This window comes from Aptenodytes forsteri, unplaced genomic scaffold, assembly GCF_000699145.1.
Source record: "Aptenodytes forsteri isolate BGI_AS27 unplaced genomic scaffold, ASM69914v1 Scaffold50, whole genome shotgun sequence".
NCBI lineage: Eukaryota > Metazoa > Chordata > Aves > Sphenisciformes > Spheniscidae > Aptenodytes > Aptenodytes forsteri.
The window spans coordinates 2,323,267-2,343,824 of NW_008795126.1; the positions used below are offsets into that span (position 1 = coordinate 2,323,267).

Consider the following 20,558-nt stretch of genomic DNA (forward strand, 5'->3'; position numbering starts at 1 on the left):
CGCGACAACCACCAGAAAATACAACGATCTAATGATGACCGAGATCTGCTGGGAGAAGAGACCGATCTGTTCACATTTGGATTTGCAGGCATCCGACCCTTCACGATAATTATGAACGAGGCTTTAGCTCTCCTCTGTGTCTGTGTGTTGCCAGACAACCAATGAGGCTGCAAAGCAAATCGCATTCACAGGCTGCAGATTTCAGGAAGAAGCATAGAGGTGACTTTTACTTACAAAACTGGCACTCATTAATTTTGTGATTTAGGAAAGTAGCCTGAAACACCTTTTCTCTTGCAATAACCTCTACTATGTTTTCTCCTCCTTCCTATATCTTTTGGCTGACAGATAACCCTGCTCTGATGCCATTTCGGATGTCCCAGTGAGAACTCTTAGAGATGCCTATTCTCTCCGGAGGCAGTGACCAAGACTATAGTAACATTAGCTACAATTCTTGTAATTCCTTGAGCCACTTCTTTCCTGTCTCCGTTGAAACCCCTTCTGTCAAAGGGGTCCGTTACCAAAGAGCCAGGAGGATTTACCATCCTGATCAAGTCTCTGCAGTCGATCTAAAGACAGAGATCATGATAAATGTTGGAGGCATCAAGTACCTGCTACCTTGGAGTACTTTAGATGAATTTCCCCTGACCAGACTGAGCAAACTTAAGTTTTGCAGCAGCTATGAAGAAATAATTCAGCTGTGTGACGATTACGATGAAGACACCCATGAGTTCTTCTTTGACAGGAATCCCAATGCTTTTGGGATGATTGTCAGCTTTCTAGCGGCAGGAAAGCTGATGCTCTTAAGAGACATGTGTGCCTTGTCTTTTCAGGAGGAGCTGAGATACTGGGGGATTGAGGAATCCAACCTGGAGAACTGCTGCTTTCGAAAACTATTTCAAAAACTGCAGGAGTTGGCCGAGGTACGCAAAGAAGAGGAGCTTCGGAGCAGCAAAGAAGCTACATGTGTCTTGGATGAGAAAACCAAATTTGGACAGTTTATGACCAGACTCAGAGATATGGTAGAAAATCCCCAGTCAGGACTCCCAGGCAAAGTCTTTGCTTGTCTCTCCATTCTCTTTGTGGCCACCACAGCTATAAGCCTTTGTGTTAGCACAATGCCAGACTTAAGAGCTGAAGAAGACAGGGTAAGTAAGTCCTTTTTAACTGGTCTAACTACAGAATTAAAAGAAATTTATCTGTCTTGCTAGGCATACATCATTAAAAAGATAAAAGAGATACAGAAAATCCATAGCGATGAGGTTCAAACCTGTCGCTGGTAATAGAATGGTCTGTAACAGAAAATGCAACAATGGCTTGAATTAGTTCTATCATTTTCAAAGTGATATTCAGTTAAGAATAATGTGAACAAAGTATTTTAATAATTGTTAGCTAAAACACAGGAAAGAGCTTCTGGACAGAATAGATATTGCAGCTCTCTAATACGGCATTGTTCTTCCTTCTTAAGAAGCAGTTGCTAGTGTAAGTTATATTAACTTGTTAGCACTGAGACTCTCAAACTAATATCGTGGAGTTTTCTCTCCAACACACCTTACTCTCTAGTTAAAAGCAATCTCTCGTTTGGACACATCAGCTAAAGAAATATTTTCCTCTGACATTTTTACTTTTAAAATAGCCGGGTATCTTCCCTTATGATAATACAGTCAAATCTTTAAAGAGGAAGAAATACTCATTAATTTTTATAATGTTACATTTCACAAGTTGCGTAAAGATTAAAGCGTTGCGTAAAGATTAAAGCATGAGAGACAGATGAAGTATTTTCACAGATACTGATACTTAAAAGCTGCACCTCCAAAAATCGTGATTCCATGCTAATAGAATTCTGTATTTGCCCACATATATATGTACATATAGTAGGAGTAGTGCCAAATACTAGCTGAACTGCTAACTGCATTTAAACCCTTTTCAAGTAAGTCATCCACATTAATTCAGGGCAGATAAATCAAACCTGTGTCATACATGAAGGATCTTCTCTATAACGTTGTTGTGACTATTTCAGCATTTTAAAGATTTGCTATTCTAATAATAAAACAGAGGAAAGTAACAATCCCAAGTTATTTCAGATGTAGTAATGTCCAAATTAATCAAATAACCTCGACTAATCTCTTTAATGAATCCTGTACTTCATTTGCACACTGCCATTCCAGAAGTGTTGAGGAAATCCAGGTCAAATAAACTCCCTGCCCCAACCACTGCTATAAGACAAGACACTCCGCAGAGTGTCATATATTGATGAATAAAGTCATTTTTACATTTATAGCACAGCATGGCGTGCACAATACAAAAATCTGTACGTATTTTATTGCTCAAGCAGTAAGTCAAAGCAGCAGAGTCATGGTGAAGATATGTCATGATATTTGATGTCTTTGAATAAAACTAAGGACTGCACGGAAGGCTGAAATTTAAGCTCATTCCCTGTTCCATTTAACCCCTTGAATATTAACTTACATTGGCATAGGAAGACTATTACCTTTCAGTAGTAAGTCTGGTGCTCTTGCAGCCTTCCACAGCTATTACTTTTGGCAGGAAAAACTGTAACACTGTTCCAATGCTTCTTCCAAGGAAGTGCTTTAAATATAGAACACCCTTCTTACAGCTAGATGTAAAAACATTACAAACTCTGCTCTAGCAAGTGCTTCCTGCTAACTTTGTTAATGGAAGTAGCCCGATGCATTTTATCTTAATTTCCCAAGCACTGCAGAAGAAGCTTTTATAAATACTTTTCATGCAAAAGAACAAGCACATAATGTTTCAGAGCTCAGCTAGATGTAATATGTTGTGTGTTTTAAAAATAATTAACCGTGTGTTAGAACAGGAAGCATGTTGAGGGTTATATCTGGTAGCTGCAGTGTAGCTGCTGTTCCTGGATTTCCTATAAAACACAGATTTCATTACTACTTAGAGATCTGCATATAAATCACTACTTTAAAAACAAGCAAACTGGATTGAAACAAGCTCAGAAGATGGAATGTTTAAAGTGCAGAGGAGAGGATGAAGGATGAACTTGAGCAAAGGACCACATTTGTCCAAATATTTGGAAACAATACATAATTTGCACTTACAGCACCAGTCTAATGCACTTTGTCATTGTGTCCCAGAGGCACAGAACAGAGTATTAAAAGTCCTATTATTTGAATCATTTAAAATTATGCCAGAGAAAACATAGGGGAATATACGAGATAAAATACTCATGCCTTGTGGAAAAGCAGAGAATAGGAACTAATAAATAGTAGTTTTTCCATCCCCAGGGATGGAAAATTCCCTAAATTTCCATCCCTAAATTCTTAGCCTGCAACACCTAAGATTTTCTTACTGGGATCTCAAAAGAGCATTTTAGCTAGAACTGGACAAATAACTCTGAGATCTTAATTGACTAAAAATACTACTTCTTAGTCGTGGCTGAGTCACACCCAGGCAAATTGCAACTCTACGTTGATTTGTAACCCAAAATTGTTCACTTGCTGACCTCTGAAAGTGATTCCAAGATGGGGCCATATTTACCTGCAGCCTGGGACAGGCATGTAGCATCTGAAATTTTGGCTCTTTGGGCTAAACATAAAGATCACACAATATCTGTTTGCTCAGTGACAAAAACCAGTCAAATTCCTTCAATAAAGTTTCTGAACAACCTGTAATTCCACACCTGCATTCAAAGATGCCCTGTCCTGAGGCTTATTCATTTCTGAGTTAAAGCTTAGCAAAACCTCTGTGCGTAAATGTGCTTACAAGTACTGCAAGGATCTGTTTTCCACTGTCACTAACACTGGAAATTGAATTTATCCGTTCTGAAATACAAGTAAAAAAGGCTTTACCTCTGCTGCATATGTACCACTTTAGGGTCCTTTTTCTCATCATCACAGCCACATTAAGAGAGTGACAACTGGCTGGACTCCAGCTCAAGGAGAAGGATGAGAGTCAAAAAAAAAAAAAAAGGAAAAATCATATAAGGTGACTTCCACTTCACTCAGAGGCTTGGCTGATCCCACCCTGCAGGCACATGAACTCACTTGTCCTTTTAGCTGTTGCTAAACCAGGTCTGCTTAGAAGGGAGAATAGCTGCCTGGGCAGGCAGAAGAGCAAACAGGAGTCCTCACCATCCGAGGGAAAGCGAAAACTCCAGTCTCCGGGAGAGGGATGGCAAGGAGCCAAGGCAAGAGCATCCGCATCAGGGAAGCCCAGTCACCCTGGCAACCAGAGGGGAGGGAAGGAGCCATCTCTATGGGCAGCAGAAAAGGGAGGGGAGGGTTAGCTTAAAGGTAGGAATACAGCTGAAAGTAAAATAAAGAACGAGTTATAATTGATGCCACGCACACACTAGAATATGTCAAATGACATTTAGGAACCTCCTCATTAGAGATATGAAAGAAAAACACAGATAGATGGGCAAACAGTTCTGTAACTATATATCACACAAGCGCCTGCCGTGAATCCCAACCCAGAGGGAACAGCCCCAGGCGAAGGAAGCCAAAAGTTCAGGAAAACTCTGGAGCAGTAAATGTACAGCTCTAGTGACCTCAAGTTTAAGTCTGACCATGAAACAGATATACAAAAGGACTTATCATACATGATGCTAATGAAAGAGGACTCATTAGTAACAAATTATGTTATTTGGGCATAAAACAACTGAAATGTCACATCCTCCAATGGCAGTACGTCCTTTTCTAGGATATTTGCATCTGCCCTTTATGGAGACCAAACTGTCTTCAGTAAGGAAGCAAATATAGTATCACCAAAATGTACTAAGGCACGTGTGTATGTAGAGATAGAAAAAAAGGCATATTTGGAGGTGAGGAACTCTGTTTATTATTGATCTGAACAGGTAGCCTGAGAGAACTACAAATCTGAATCAGAGACTATGCATACAGGATAAGAAAGCTGAAGCGACAAAATCTACCGGTATTTCCCTCAAATGAAAGAATTAAGATTATCCCACCAGAGACAAGGCAAAAGTCCCATCAAAGTCCCCCGAAAGTCCCAGTCCCACATAAGAGTTACAATCAGGATCCAAGAGGTGTAACTGAACTAGTCACTGCTCAGCACATCTAACCCAAAGGAAAAAACCATAATTCTACCAGAAAACTACGGAATAAAACCACCACAGAAAGAGCTTGGACAGTGCTTTGAAGCACTCTTGGGATTTTCTTTAGGAAGAGGTATTTCTTTTAATGAGTCCCTAAAATTGGCGTCCTCTAGAGAAATGACTCAGCAGAAAGGATACAGCAAGGTCTTTTCTTCAGGAAGGCAAGCAAATTAAGGTCGGGCAGGGGAGAAGAAAAAGAAACCCCAGACGCTTCCATTCCCTGTCCCTCAGCACCAGTAACAACCAAATAATTTTCTCCCAGTGCAGACGGCTCCCAGTAAATCACGCTTACATGATGTTGTAAGTGTAGTTTAAAAGAAAAGGAGATGTCTATTCTCTGTTCTCCCTCTCTTCTCTGGTGATCAGTGAGTGGTCAGACCTTGTTACTACTAAATTTTGTATTTGCTCTTAACTGACCTTGACAAGCTTGTAATTGTTTTATGTATTGTATATAACCTAATGAAACATAACCAACGTAAGCTGCAACAAGTATTGCCAGACCTAATAATTTTATCTTGAAACTTAGAATATTCATTTTTTTAAAGCTCCCACTCCTGGGGTCATTTGATTATGTGAAAATCTAATTCCTTTTAAAAGAGTAAGTTTTTAGTCTCTGGTTGCACTGAGAATCCAGAAAACATGAACAGAGGAAAAGAATCCAGTACCTAATATATAGAATCATTTAAAAATTATTTTTTCATTCCACACCATTATTCTGGAGGGCCTGACTTAACGTTTGTCAATGTTTGATGTTGCTGATGTTGTCTGTATGATACTAAAACCAGCATATTTGGCTTGTACACTAGAGGAAACTGCCGAGAAACACATTTTCTTTAAAAGTGGAGTAATTTTACTTTATAGGGGAAAAAACAATTTTTTGGTCTTACGGTGAAGAGAAGGAAAATCAAACAAGATATTTGTTTCATCAGGGTTACCATTGCCACAGCTGAATACGTTAATTGTAAAAATTCACATTGACTTGTACCTAGCCAGTTCCACATATGAAGATATGCTTGCAAGGGGAATATACTCTCAGTATTCAAGCTATGAAATCCATTACAAAAGCATTAGAACGTAAAGCTCCAACCCTGCCCATAACCTGCAGATAACATTAAATATATCTAGTGAACTTATTAAAGGAAAACCTGAAGAACTTGGGAGTGACTGGAGGAGATAGTAATCCATATGGAGAGTGTCAATGAGAGGAGTGTAAACCTATTTCTGCTGCTCAGGTAGTCTGCAAAGATAAGACTCTTCATCAAAGGGTAATTTGGCCAACGGTTAGAACCAATCACCTTTGGTAAATTGAATATGACAGTCAGATTTTGACAGATACTGCTGGCTACCATTTTGATAGCTTTTAAATAAGGGGGTCTAAAATACTGATCAAAAAAGAATTTTCTAGCTGATTAGCCAGGGCAAAATGATACCTGCTGAAAAATATCTTTTTCAACGACTAGTACAGAGTACTACTAACGAAGTGGGGTGCTATTCAGAATATACCTGAAAAGCAGGGGTATTTCACAGTAACTTGGTGTTCAAACTTACCTTCTAACACAAGCATACGTCACACAAAGCATGGCCCGGAATGACTTGCTCTATTGCAAAGAGATTAATGAAATCCTGACTTTCAGAAACACTTCTAATGCTCATTTAAAAGTGTAAGACCATAAAGGTGTATGTGTACATGCCCATCTATAAATATATTGGTATATACATATGACGTGAAATAACTTGGAACAAAATAAAGCTGGATGTGCTTTGGTTTTATTGCATCTGTGCAGTACATTTTTCTGAGTTCTTATCAGGACACTTACTGCGGCCACTCACTCTCCTAAATTATCTAGTCATCTAGTACAATTCTGATTTCTTCTAACCATTTTGATCAGCAATGAAAGTATCGCAGCATTTTAAAGTAGGAAAATGTGCTTCATTGAAGCACCAAAAAACTCCCAGTCTACTAGGTGTACTCGGCACAGTAGAATCCAGCTGACTTATTTGCTTCGTGGATTGATTTAGTTAAATTAATAACAACTGAAGAAAGATATGAAATAAGAAGCCGTGAAACAACAGAAATCAGAATATTCAAGCCTGGGACTTTGATATATATAGAAATTATTGCTTTATGGGATCTGCCTTTTTTTGAGGTTTGCGTATCCGTTCAGTAAGGTCAAAAGCTTTGACCTTGAAATTGCACCATTATGTTAAGGCTCTGATTTCATAATTCCACGTTATTAGTAACTGTTTTCCAAGCATCCGCAAACAGAATTGCATATTTCAGCATTAAATCTAATATGTACAACATTGGTGAAGTTCACGTTACTTAAGCCCTGCTCAACATAACCAAAGAGGGGCACCAGTGGGGGGTAGACGCTGCTGAACATCTGTGTCTCAGCTTACCCTCGCTGCCACAGAAAACAATTTTCTTCAGAAAGGCTGGACACTCCAATGAGTAAATGGATTCTGCACGGTTTTCAAAAGCTGGCTCTGCCAGTACAAGGTCCAACGTTCAGAAAGCACAATTAGACATTATTAGTCTGCCTTGTGTTCATCCAGTTTTGGCTGTATCCCAGCAGCACTAAGTCCCCTGGCTTTGCACGCTATCCTGGGGGGACACCCAGCTGTTCTAGCTGCTCTGCAACAGGCAGTCCATCAACTGCTATTCAATGTGCCAGCACATGTGTGCCTCACTGGGAATCATGCTTTCCTCTCCCTGTTGCTGCTTTCAAGTTTGTAATACTTACAATAGGAAAAAAATCCTGTTTACTTCCCTCACTTGACTCAGCACAGATGATTGCTTAATAAATGCCTTCTTTGGGAAGATGGGTATTTCCTCTAAGGGAAGCACTCTATCTTTGGAAAACGCTCTTTGAAATCAATGCATCCTCCAAGTTCGTAGCAATAATGCATCGAGTATTAAAATAAAAATTAAAAATAAACAACCACCCAAATTTGTATGTGTTTTAGAATGTCCTCTTTGAGTATGATGGAAATCTTTGAGGACTCATCAGTCTACTGCTGCAGTCAAATTCACAATCTGGTATTTTAATTCTGAGCAAATCTAATTGCTAATTTCATTGCAGCATCAGGGCTATGAACTGTGTATGTTGTGTTTATTCCCCCAGTGTCAGCATCTCCTGTTAGCACTAGTATTTTCCCTTATAACAGATTCAACCGTATTTGGAACCCTGCTGTACACCCTGTACTACACAGGTACAATAACAAGTAGTTTCTGCTCCAAAGAACTTATAATGCAGTGAGGAAAGAAGCAGAGAAGAAACAGTAACAAGGCAAATGATTTGACCAGCAGCAAAACTGGAAATTGAAGGTCATCCTCCTAAGGCCCAGATTGTCATTTTGACTATATTTCTTCACAGTTACAAAATGCAGCCTGTTAAATTTTACTGGAAAACCAAGTTAAAGATAATACTTCCACATCTTTCTCCTAACACAAACACTTTTGGGGTCACAATTGGTTTAAATCAAATTCAAATTCTTCAGACTGATTCTCACGGTGTTTGCAGAATAAGGACCCAAGCTTAAAAGTTAATTGAAATATTTTATTTTAGTTACACTTCTGCCCCAGAGGAGATAATTATGTGTTGGATACAGAGATAATAATTTCCTTCTATGTTCTTTCTACTGTCCACATTAATATAATCCCAATATTCGTTTAGTTTCCTCAAATGTAGTAGTTGTAGTAAATGTTTTCATAAGTCCAGACTTCTTTCCCGTAAAGCAAAGTGAGCGGGAAATTGTTCTGTGATCAGAATACGCAGAAGCTCATCATTCTGTAAATCAGGTTACAGTCTCTTTCTCATCAGGCTGTAAACCTTTTGATTTTATTGCATCAGTCTGTAACCACAAATCCAAGTACTGAAGTGATCCATAACGTAGGGTTTTCAAGTTCTCCCTAACCATCATTTGATTCAGCAGAGCATGGTTTAATTATTCAAATAATAGTGGCAATGCGGTCGCAGTGATTCAGCAGTACCTGCAGCACTGCAGCTGGATCCCACAGCTCCAGGTAAGCAGGGAACACAGATTGGCACAACACTTACTAACCGAATCATCATTTTACAGCCAAAAGGGATTTCTCCCCTGCATCTGTTCATTTCCTGCTGCAGACTGGGATAAGAACAGCCGGGAGCTGGTCAGGTATCTTGGTTCCCTACACTGAGGTCTTGATTTGCCTCTGCTCCTCCCCAACCACTCTCTAGACTTGTAGCCTCACTCTGTAGACCCACCACCTTGGATTTGTGGGCAGGCAAGAGCAAGAACCGAAGCTTGTTTTTTCACTATTACCTTAGCTCGTATTTTTTTCCACAGAGGGAATTGCCCGAGGAGAAGCTGTAGACCAGGATGCAGTGCCCATGTATAACCTTGAGAGAAGTGCAGAAGGCTGGAAAACAGCACCCTGCCCAGGAAATGTCAACCTTGGGCATAGGGAGGAAAATTCCTGCGAGTTTTGATTCTAAATCCTCCACATAGAGGGCTGAATGTTTTTTCTCTGAGTGGGCCAAAAGGCCAGACTGCAAGAAGAGCAGTCTTGCTGAGATAAGCCTCCCTACTAAGTGTTGGATAGCACAAGCAGGCAGAAGGCAGGTCGATACGCACAATACAGACTGATCCCATCTGCTACCACTTCAGTGGACACTGGCCTCTGTCCACAAAACAGTGTGTCTATCAGAGGGAAGGATCTGAGCAGTAACTGGCTGTACTTGAATGTGCCAAACAAAATCTGGACCTGCCAGGGTAGGTTTAGCAGATGTGAATTGACCTTGTATAAGCCATGGAGCCAGGCACATTTCTGGTGTGAAAGATGATGTTCTGGCAACCTAGCCTTCGACTGCAGAGTGCTAAGCAGGTCCAGGTCCTATGTTTAAGGAAACTCTCCTTTAGGACTCCAACAGGAGTCTGAATCAAGAAGAATCAAGCATATTGCTTTAAGAGTTCCTTCCCTGCTTTGTTCTGAGACTGTTTTGTATGGGTGACTGAACACCAAAACAGCCTTTACTCGGAAGCAATCACTACTGCATCTAGGGTGGATCTAGCTGGGAAGAGGTTTCAGATCCTTTCTGTCCATTGCTCATTTGTTTTATGATGATGAGCCAGCTGGTTTCCATAAATATACCCTGGGAATGAGAGTGTTTACACACTGGGAGTGAGAGTGTTTACATACAGTGGTTCAATCATGACTTCTAGCTGGGTTCAAGGACTTTTATCAACTTGGCTTCATAAATAATATCAGTTGCCTTTCTCATAAGTAAGCTGTATAAGCAACATACACACTTATTGCTGATGTACGTGTTGATTTCCACTCTAAAGCTTTGAAAATATTAATCTCTGTAGGGATGACGTGATTCTGAAATAATCCATATACTGATCTAGCCGTACTTATTAGCAAAGTGTTCTACAAGCATTGGTGCAACTTTCGCCATTTAACTAGGAAATAGATTATTTGACACAAGAAACACTTAAAATCACTAACGTCATCATGAACAGTGTTAACTGGCAAGCACAGAAAGGAGATCATGAGGAATGCTGCAGGTTTGCCTGTCTTACACCTCAGACTCCACCCTATTTCTAGATTGTGTGAAATCCCAAATTACACACCACGGAAAACAGGTTCAGATTGCTGCCAATGAAATTCCACTTAGAGTCAGTCACACCAAGGGCAGAAAGTTGGTACCTATCCAATTCCTATCCCAATACAGCTGCAGCACTGCACTTCCAATATAATGGGAACAACAGGATTTCTCTCCCCATTTTTCCTCAGATTAAGAGAAACTTTGCATGCCTCCCTCTAAGGTTTTCAGATAGTTTCAGCTCCCTGTTTTACACTCCAGAAATTGCTTTAAAAGGATTTGTTTGGGGTTTTTTTGTTTTTAAGAATCAGTAACAAAACAAGAAGAGTCCATGGCCACAATATAGAGCAGGCAGGGATATAACACCCCTTTTCAGAAAAGTGCCAAACTTTGCTAGCCTGCTGGTAAGTAGTCAGCCACTACCTTACCATCAAAATGGTGCCACTGATTTCCACGGTGCTCTGCAGAGGATTAGAAAGAACAGATCTGTTCCAGTTGATACTGGTGAGGGGACCAGAGGTAAAACCTGACACCCTTTCTATCAATGTGCAACACAGCCTTCAGCTGCTAACAGGCCAGACAGACTCAGGTTCGAACGCTCAGAATCCTCAAACGGTTTTACAAGAGGAACATACCGAAGTGTGCGATTTGCAAAATATAGATTATCACTCTGTTTTGTGTTTGCTTCAGCATTTATGGGAAAACACCTTACAATGGACTAAAGGGTGAATATCCACTGCAAAAGGTATTGGGGTAAATCTTGGGCAGTAGGGGATTAATTGGCAGATCAGGTAACGATTCAGAACAAGTTTTCCAGAGCATATTTTAATTATAAAGTGTCTTAGAGTGCAACAAAGTGGGACACAAATGGGCAGCACAGAGCAGACCCTGAAGGCATAAGAATAGTTCCTTGGTGTTCTCATCCAGTTATCTATGAATAATACATTTTTTCCTTGTCTAGAAAATGTAACAAAGTGAGTTGCATCTGAAAACCAAGGTGGATAGACAAGATATATATTCCGCAGGGGAAATTCTGATTCAGTCTCCCTGGGCATTGCTACAATTATTGATGCATGTAAAGATATTATTTTTGCTAGATGACATTTATATCTCTTGTAAGATAGGTTAGTGCAGCATAACTCTGAGATCTGGTTTTGTTTATTATCCTAGATGTCATTATGCCTTAACTAATGTTTCTGGTAAACTAAGAGGGCACTTGGCCAGGAAATTTATCTTATTTATTTTATCTTGTGAGTGGCACGTATCTCAAGTTCATTTAGCTTGAATTCAGTTAGTGAATAAGTTTCTCTTCTGTAAACACACCTGTGCAACTGAGGTCTGAGATTTAGCCACCACACATTACCCTGGCCAGTCCTGGCCTCGGAGGTGCTGAATTCCTGAACCTCAGATCCTTTCGAAAAAGGTACTGCAAGAAAGCTGCAGTAACCCTTACCAGAGTCACACAATTTCTCACTATTAGAAATATTACATTCCAAGCATTGTCCCTACAGAGATCCAGCTTGCTTAAACTTTTGTAAGGAGTGCACAATAAAAAGCAAAATTTATTGAATTCTTGATCATAAACTGGATGTAAATTTGACTATATAAACCTACAGTTCACCCACACTTTAAAACTGCAGTCTCGGTCCCTTCCACCTCAAAAAGGAAAAGGGCCCGAGAAAGGCAACAAGGATGGAACAACTTCACACAACGACTAAGGCAGGCAGAATTCCTCAGGATGGGAACAAGCTACAACAGCGGCTGCAACAGAGGTCTACAAAATCGCAAATGGCAGGAAACGAGTAAATGTCAATCAAGCAACCAGCGTCCCTTCCAGTGACAGAGCTTAGGGGCGTCAGATGAGACTAACAGGAACCTTGTTCAAAGCAAAGAAAGAGGTGAGTCTCCATGCAATAGGCAGCAGATAAAAGAATGGCCGAACTTTATAGAAGAGCAATTCAGTTTGCTTACACGAACACCACCTTCAGCTCAGAAAGCTCTGGAGTGGAAAATAGCAGCTGGGAGATTTGCCTTGGGCATCTGTTTTCTCAGGCTGTGGGAACAGGACACTGGGCTAACGGGGCTCAGTACTGCCATTCTTGTATTTTATTATGAGCCTATTTTTTCATATCTAAAGAGAAGTTAATAGAAGTATCCTAAAATGAGAAATTTTACTGTAACACGATAAACATTCCAACGCCTAAGAGAACCCAGAAAATGAGCCATTGCCTTATACAGCGGAAGGCAATAACGAAAAGGAAGCATGAATTGCTTATTATCTCTGGTGGTACAGAAGTTTGAAACAGCTACTTTGCTTCTTTGAGGTGGTTTATAAATTTAAGAAATCACTCAATATTTCAGGCATCAGGCTCAGTATATCTGTTTACATACAAAATATTGTTTCCTTCATTGTTGAGCCAAATGCTCTTTTCACACACAAGATCAATACCAGGCGCTCATTTTATTACATTTATATCATACATTGTAGAATTTCAGCTAGAGACAAGTTCCATAAATCCTGATAAATTCTTGCATTGTTCAAAACTAAATCTTCAGGATGAATAAAGTATAAAGAGTTAGATACTCACACACCACTGGCTTTGTGATAACTGTTCTCTCGTCAGAGTCGATGATAGTTTGAGTACTGATGGATGCTACGGTAGTGTAAAACATGTCAGAGGGTTTTGTTGAAAAAGCCCACCCAAAATATGTTGTGATCAGTTATAAATAAAACCTCATCTTTCCCTCGTGTTCACAGTCAACACCATACTGGCTTGGAGCTTTTATACGTTCCACTACACCATGGTACTTTAGGTGCAAAAATGCAGACAAGATGAGAAAGCAGTCAGTGACAAATTTGACTCAAAGATCTGAAAATAAAAGCTCAGAATTCTGCTCTAGTTAATGGTGAGGTCAAGAGAGAGAGTTGGTTGTTGTGTTTTGTGTTGGCAGGCACTGATCACTAGAATTTCCCAAATGTGGTTGCTTTGTTCAGAAAGAGGAAATATATAGAAGTCATTGCGGCGCAGAAATTCCTTTATTGGCCATTTATGCAAAAAAACCCTTTCATGGATCAGAGTATTTGGGCCATAATTTGACAGTTCACTGAAAGAAACTAACAGCTAACGGACATTTGGTGACGACAGCAAATTTGAAATCTACCACTGACGTAGAGGCATGCATATTTTGGTAAGAACGTAGTATTTGAAGTCAGTATGTTATTCTGCCTGCTCTTTGGACAACAGTTGTAAGTGGAACATAAAGCACTCTAAGGTCTAAAAATCATCAAAAATACTGGGAGAAACAGAAATTTGCTTTGGTACTTAATATTTCCTTTTTCCCTCCTATTTCAATATTCACTGCTTTTGAACAGGATGTTCAAAAGGATCAAGAATCTTCAAAGAGACTGACATTAGAGAGGGATATTCTCTATAAACCGTATCACACATATTATGTAATATATACAAATATTCCTAATATATAAAACATTCACATACAAACTCACTGGATGAAATCTATCTCCCAATGTGAAATCAATGAACATGTTCTCATTAAATACCACAGAGCCAGGGTCTTACACTCTCTTTCCAGACACTGGTGACAGCAAAATAGAGACAGGCAGAGAAAGAGGCTTGGAAGTTTCTGGCAGATGTTGTATATGGACTGATTAAATCACGGTACGTCTACACTACGCAATGGAGTGAAATGGCCCTGCTGCGAGATGGCAGCCCAGTTGCATTATTGCTAGGGCTCGAGTTAGTCACCTCCATACAGAACTCCTGTGCTGCATGGATAAATCGGTTCCCTCTGAGAGAAACAGGGTGTTTTTGCCGCATGCCTTCACGTAGTGTAGGCATATCTGAAGCAAACACATCCTTCTTTTTCTGTCTCTTCTGAAAAAAATGAAGCACAGAATTCTCTGCATTAGTCACAGTGTCAGAGACTGTGATATTGTCACTCTTTTGTTTGCTGCAGCAGAAAAAGGGACTGTGGTTTGAATCATATGCAAACATTTCTGAAATGTCTTTTGCAAAGTACATAAAAAAGACAAAGTGTGCTAACAGGGGAGAACTCACCGTCCTTTACATCCACAACTACACACAAAGGAGAAATAAAATGCACAGTAACATTCCTGAAAAGTTTGATTTGAAGGATGCTCTTCTGAAAAATGAAATACGCATTTAGGAAGCTGACTGCACAAATTGCTTTCTCTAAATATACATAACTTTACACGGGGAATACTGAGGCAAGCGATGACAGCGAGAAGAAAAAAATCTCCCAACCAGTCCTTACAATGCTACACCTTGAAATTTCACACTCAATTCAAAAGACACCCTAGATCTTAATGGTTAAAACTTCCAGCAAACAGAATTTCTTTTCTTGTATTTTCCAAGGAAGGAATAGTGAAAGCTACATGATGATCTGAGAGCAATGTCACCTGTAAATGTATAAAGGTAAATAAGTAACAGATGTACTGGAAATTCAGCCCAGTTAACAAAAAATAAAATAAATCTTGATGGGAACAATGAATAATTCACAGGCCACATCACTACAGTGACCACAGGCAGGTCTGTGCAGAGTCCAGGCTGCACTGTTCAAATAATTTAGGACTCAGAAAAAGTGAACACTGCCTAACACAACTGCTGATTGCAAGCAATCTCATCAAGCCAAGTCAGCAGCTCTGCAAACATCAATGCACTCTCGGCACTGCCATGGCAATGACTTCAAATGGGGCTATATAACCTGATCCTGTACGCGTAACTCTAGCACGGCCAAGTCTGCATTACCTTTTGCGATGTTTACTTTAAAAGATAAATTATGATCTTGACAGTCTACTGTTCAGAAAGAGGAAAAATCCCCAAACGGTGCTACAGAGCTAAGTTGTTCTGAGGGCTAGACAGGGTAGAACATATATGTAAAGGATATGTTACCATTTTACCTGGGGAACCTCAGATAGCCAACGATATAAACACTGCCTGAACAAAAAGACTGTTACTCCCAAGAATAGCAGTAGTTCTATTACAAGGGACACTCTAAAAAACCACCATCACATTGCAATGCAGAGGGTAACTGAACATTGGTAGTAAGTTTAATTAGTAGTAGAAGTATGTGTTTCCCATGGTGTTTTTAATCAACATTGCTCATGAAATTTGGCTGAGAATGGGCAACACTATATGAGGAACTATTCCTCTAAATTGCTTCATTTCAGAGACAGGCTCTCAGGAAAGATGCATACAGCAGCCCTGACTTCATTCTACAGGTTACAAAAAAGCCTTTCACGAACCAAGAGTCTGCAGTTATTCCTGAATAACACATGGCCACTCTGCTCTCCCAAAAGGAGGTTCTTTCTCTGCACAGATCCTCCTTCATCATCCCTAGTTCTGCTTGATCTTCTGTAGTTGTGAACATCTCAGAGACGCAAGTCCCTGTTCAGCAAGAATACAGGGAGAAGACTCTTTAACCTTGCAAAGCCTTCATGTACCAGAGTTGTAGCTGGAAAGAGCTATTTGCTAAATATTAACTTTCAAGCAGCTTAAGAATCTAAAATGAAATTACCGCCTTCTCCATTTGCGTTTTCTGGAACAAATGCAGTGACAACCCATATTCAGAGTCCAGCCTGGAATTTCAAAGGGTTGCGATACTAGTGAATCCCTTTCTCTGGTTCCCAGTTATAGCTGAGATTTCTCATCTTCACCAAAAATCCAAACCCCGTACACTTCATATGCCAGTGTTTTGATAATGTGCTCAGCAAAGAAAAGCACACAAGGGTGCTTCAAAGTCAGCCAAAGTCCATGAAAGACTCCAGTTCACTTGAACTGGGTTTGGGTTAGAACTGTAATCCAAATATTTGCACCGATGCAAGGACTTAATGTAAATAGCAGCATGCCACTGTGAAAATATCATACAAGTATCTGTTAGGTGGAATTCTTCAATAAACTTATTCACAATGCTTAAAAGCAAAAAACCAGCATTAGTCCAATCACAAGACCAGGTTTCTTAAGAACATATTAATTCTCTGGACAGGTACAGGAATGTATTTATCAATAGGATGGATAGGGTGCGTAAGAAAGCAGTGACACCAGTATTTAAAAACAATGTGTTCCTTTCAGGGGGAGGTGTCCAGCTGCTAAGCAGTACATGCTGCTTTCGTTGCTGTTTCTTACCTTCCATAAGGCAAAAAATGGTGGCAGGACCTGGTTTCTTTTCTGCCAGCTGAAATACAGTAAGCAGACACTTGTGCATATGAAGGAGGCAGTATGTACACCTCAGTCCCTGCAACCAATGTGTCCATCTGTTAGCTTGCTCTCTGCATGGATGTAACCTAGTGGCTGCCCATCACTAAAGGACAAAGCTCAATGTAGTCTCCTGCTTACCCCAATAATTACGAGTTAATTGACATTTGCCTCTTCGTTTCACTGGAATAGGCCAAAAGAAGTTTCATTTTTTAAGCTCAGCTCAGGAAAATAAAAAATGTGAATCCAAGGTAATTCAACTAAAGCAATTCCTTTGATAACAAAACTGAGAAAATACTGCTTGTAGCGTGTGGCCTCAATGCTGGGAGAGGATTCTTCAAGGCAAGTTTCACCTACTGGGTGGATATTTATTTTCCTTTAGATTAAAACATTTGCATGTACAGAAAGAAACATGATTCATATGTGGCATAACTGAGCCAAGGATCCAGATGACTTAATGAATATCTCTGAACCACTTTTAATTGCACCAGAGTACAGAGCATTTGTGAAAGCACCGTGCATTGAACAGTACCAGAAGTTTACAGAGACATTCAAACATTAATCTTTCTTTCGAAGAGAAACTGATTTTTGTACAGGCTTATAAACCAGTCAAGTTTAAATTAATTTCTGTTTGAGAGCAGAAAGTGGGACTCATTTGGGACTTACAGGCTGCATGCCAAGACTTTATACAGAGACGAGTTTCATTCATTTAGACTGGAAGAAGCAACATAATAAAAATAAGCAGGTAGATATATCTGCTCATTCAGATACTTCACATGCTCATTATTGTCTATACACCATTAAAAGATGGCTGCCGTACGACACCTGCTAGCTGGGATTTGTTCATTTCTGATACCAGTGACTCAAGCAGATACATATTGCTTCTTCCTTAGTGCTTTTGGATGCCAGTTCACACACTGTTCTTTTATTTAATTCTCTTTTTGTTTTGTGTCAGGGCGAGTGTTCCCAGAAGTGCTATTACATCTTCGTCATAGAGACCATCTGTGTGGCTTGGTTTTCCCTGGAGTTCTGCCTCCGATTCATTCAGGCAAAGAGCAAGTGTCAGTTCTTCAAAGGACCCCTAAATATCATTGACTTCTTGGCCATTTCACCCTATTACATTTCCCTCATCTTCTCAGAGGATGACTCAAATGAGGAGGATGACAGGCCAAGCAGCAACACATATTTGGAGAAGGTTGGTTTGGTGCTACGAGTTTTACGTGCCTTGAGGATCTTGTATGTAATGCGCCTTGCCCGACACTCCTTGGGCTTGCAGACTTTGGGCCTCACAGTTCGGAGATGCACACGGGAATTTGGCCTGCTTTTACTCTTCTTATGCGTGGCTGTCACTCTGTTCTCTCCTTTGGTCTATCTCGCCGAGAATGAATCCGGGAAGGTGCTTGAATTTACAAGCATACCTGCTTCTTACTGGTGGGCTATCATTTCAATGACCACTGTGGGGTATGGAGATATGGTACCACGGAGCATCCCAGGCCAGATGGTGGCTTTAAGCAGCATCCTCAGTGGGATTCTCATCATGTCTTTTCCTGCAACATCAATATTCCACACTTTCTCCCATTCCTACTCGGAGTTGAGAAAAGAACATGAACGACTGCAGTCTCGGCTACACAGAGTAAAAAATGCCAATCACTCTAGTGAAAGTGACACCTTCAATGAGACAGACAGCTTGATCCTGGAGGATCAAGCATCACCAGTCAAATACATTTACACAGGGAACTAAGCCTGGTTGTAAAACGTTCCCAAGGACAGGAATAGAAATATACACATATGTATGTCAACATAATACACAAAGCAAAGCAACAACATAAGTTACGATGCTAATTTTCTCTGCCAGCATAGGTATAATAAGCAGTCAAGCCAACGCAGCTAGCTCCAACACATCATTATGGAGCTGGAGGTTTTGAGAATGTCAAAAGTCAGAATTTATTCAATAATAAATATTCATTCTTCTCTATGACTAATAAGAATAAACTTTGTCTCTGCCAGTCATGTATCTTGCTGAATACCTAATATTGAACGAGCAACAAACAAAACAGATTCTGTTGGCACAAATACACTTGTTATTTTATTTGCCTTTGAGTTTCCAATGTTCTTGCAATTAACATCTTGAGCCAAGCATTAGAATGGATTCTTTCAGGGCTACGCACCAGTGTTGTTTATGCAATGCTCATCCACCAGGCATACAGAAGAAGCCTCGATACAAATCTGAATTCTGTATCTAAAGCCACTAATAAGCTTAAAATAAAAGCACTGTATGTATGTGAAAACTTTCAAAGTTTGCCTGTAGCCAGACGATCAATCTATAAATAACCAATTGCACTGCTATTGTATAAAATACATAGTGTTTGCAAGAGAATTTGCTTGAAATGCAGTTGTGGTCTGCAAACTGTAAACATTTCATACTAGACAGCAAAAGTTTTCAAACCTCTTTTTCATATACTTATTTAAAATAATAATGAGGAATAAAAACCCCAAGCTTATTGACCATATTAAAAAGCGTTGGTGTTATCTTTTTTACTGAATGGTGATGGCTTCTCTGGAAGAACGATAAAAAATAGAGTTATTGAAAATGAGATGACAGCTCAGAAGTATCCAAAGGTATAAATAGCACAGAATGAGGTGAATGATTGCCAGAGAGGCAGTGGAAGTGGTTTCCTAATGCAAATGGAAGATGTCCCTTTTGGGATATCCAAGTATAGCCAGAAGAAAGTGACAGGACTACACAGAAGTCAACAATGCTACTTCATGGGATAGTCTAGATGATCTTTTACAGTTCAACCTTTTGGATGCTGTGAATGCAGTTGGTGAAACCGATACCGAGACATGAAGGCCAGGGCTGTGCAAACACCTGTGTGTTTAGGGCCTGTGTCAGCTCACAGGTCCTCAGTTTGTAAGCAGGCCTGTTGATACCCGCAGAACTTTGACACGCTGAATGTCAGGCATGTATTTTAAGTGCTGAGATGAATCAAGGCCTCAATTATTTTTTAATCAGATTTTCAGCTTTCATTATTCCATTCCTTAAATCTTACCAAGGTCCCCATGACCTTGTGACGGAGCAAAGCTCAGTGAAGTGACGATTCAGTTCCAGTTTTCAGCAGGCACCATTCTTGCACAGTACAGTACAGTTTGGAGCCCAGGGGATACTTCCAGGTGTTGTGACCTGTCTCCCACGTGGACACACAAACACAGTCACTTGCAGAGTTATGCAACTTCATGCAGGCATTTGGGAGTTTCAGTTTTTAGATACTATCCTTACTGCACTGCATAGCTTAAGTACAGAAAAGCACAGTTGCTGGCACAATTTGGATGACGTGACTCAAATTAATCTCTTGGATTTATCTTGCTATTGACCCTATGATTTAAACCAGAGAAACTGTAGCGGATTATAGATGGGATGTTCCAACACAATTGGAACAAGTCGACACTAGATGACAGGCATTTATATTTGCAACATAAAGGGTGGAATTTCTGCTGGTTTATGCATAGGTCCATCTGATTTTTTCTTTTTCACAATTAGCATTTATTTTTTGCCAGCAATTCTCTACAATAGGACTACTTAGATGGTAAACGAGACAAAATCCAACCCCAATCTGGACCATGACCCAGACCTCTCCAGGG

General features: G+C 40.0%; 1 protein-coding gene across 1 annotated transcript; it reads left to right on the forward strand.

The window, feature by feature from the left end:
- The first annotated feature begins 395 nt into the window (after positions 1 to 395).
- Positions 396 to 18,934, forward strand: KCNG4 (potassium voltage-gated channel modifier subfamily G member 4). The gene is made up of 2 exons (XM_009277293.2): positions 396 to 1,145; positions 17,875 to 18,934. Exons 1-2 carry the CDS (start codon positions 396 to 398, stop codon positions 18,658 to 18,660), a joined length of 1,536 nt encoding a protein of 511 aa, XP_009275568.1. The 3' UTR covers positions 18,661 to 18,934.
- Positions 18,935 to 20,558: the final 1,624 nt, after the last annotated feature.

Excerpts from the sequence above, each read along its gene's own strand:
- KCNG4 (XM_009277293.2), top strand. The coding sequence starts at position 396 with ATGCCTATTCTCTCCGGAGGCAGTGACCAAGACTATAGTAACATTAGC. Across the intron at positions 1,146-17,874 it reads TAAGAGCTGAAGAAGACAGG|GGCGAGTGTTCCCAGAAGTG; the intron begins GTAAGTAAGTCC and ends GTTTTGTGTCAG.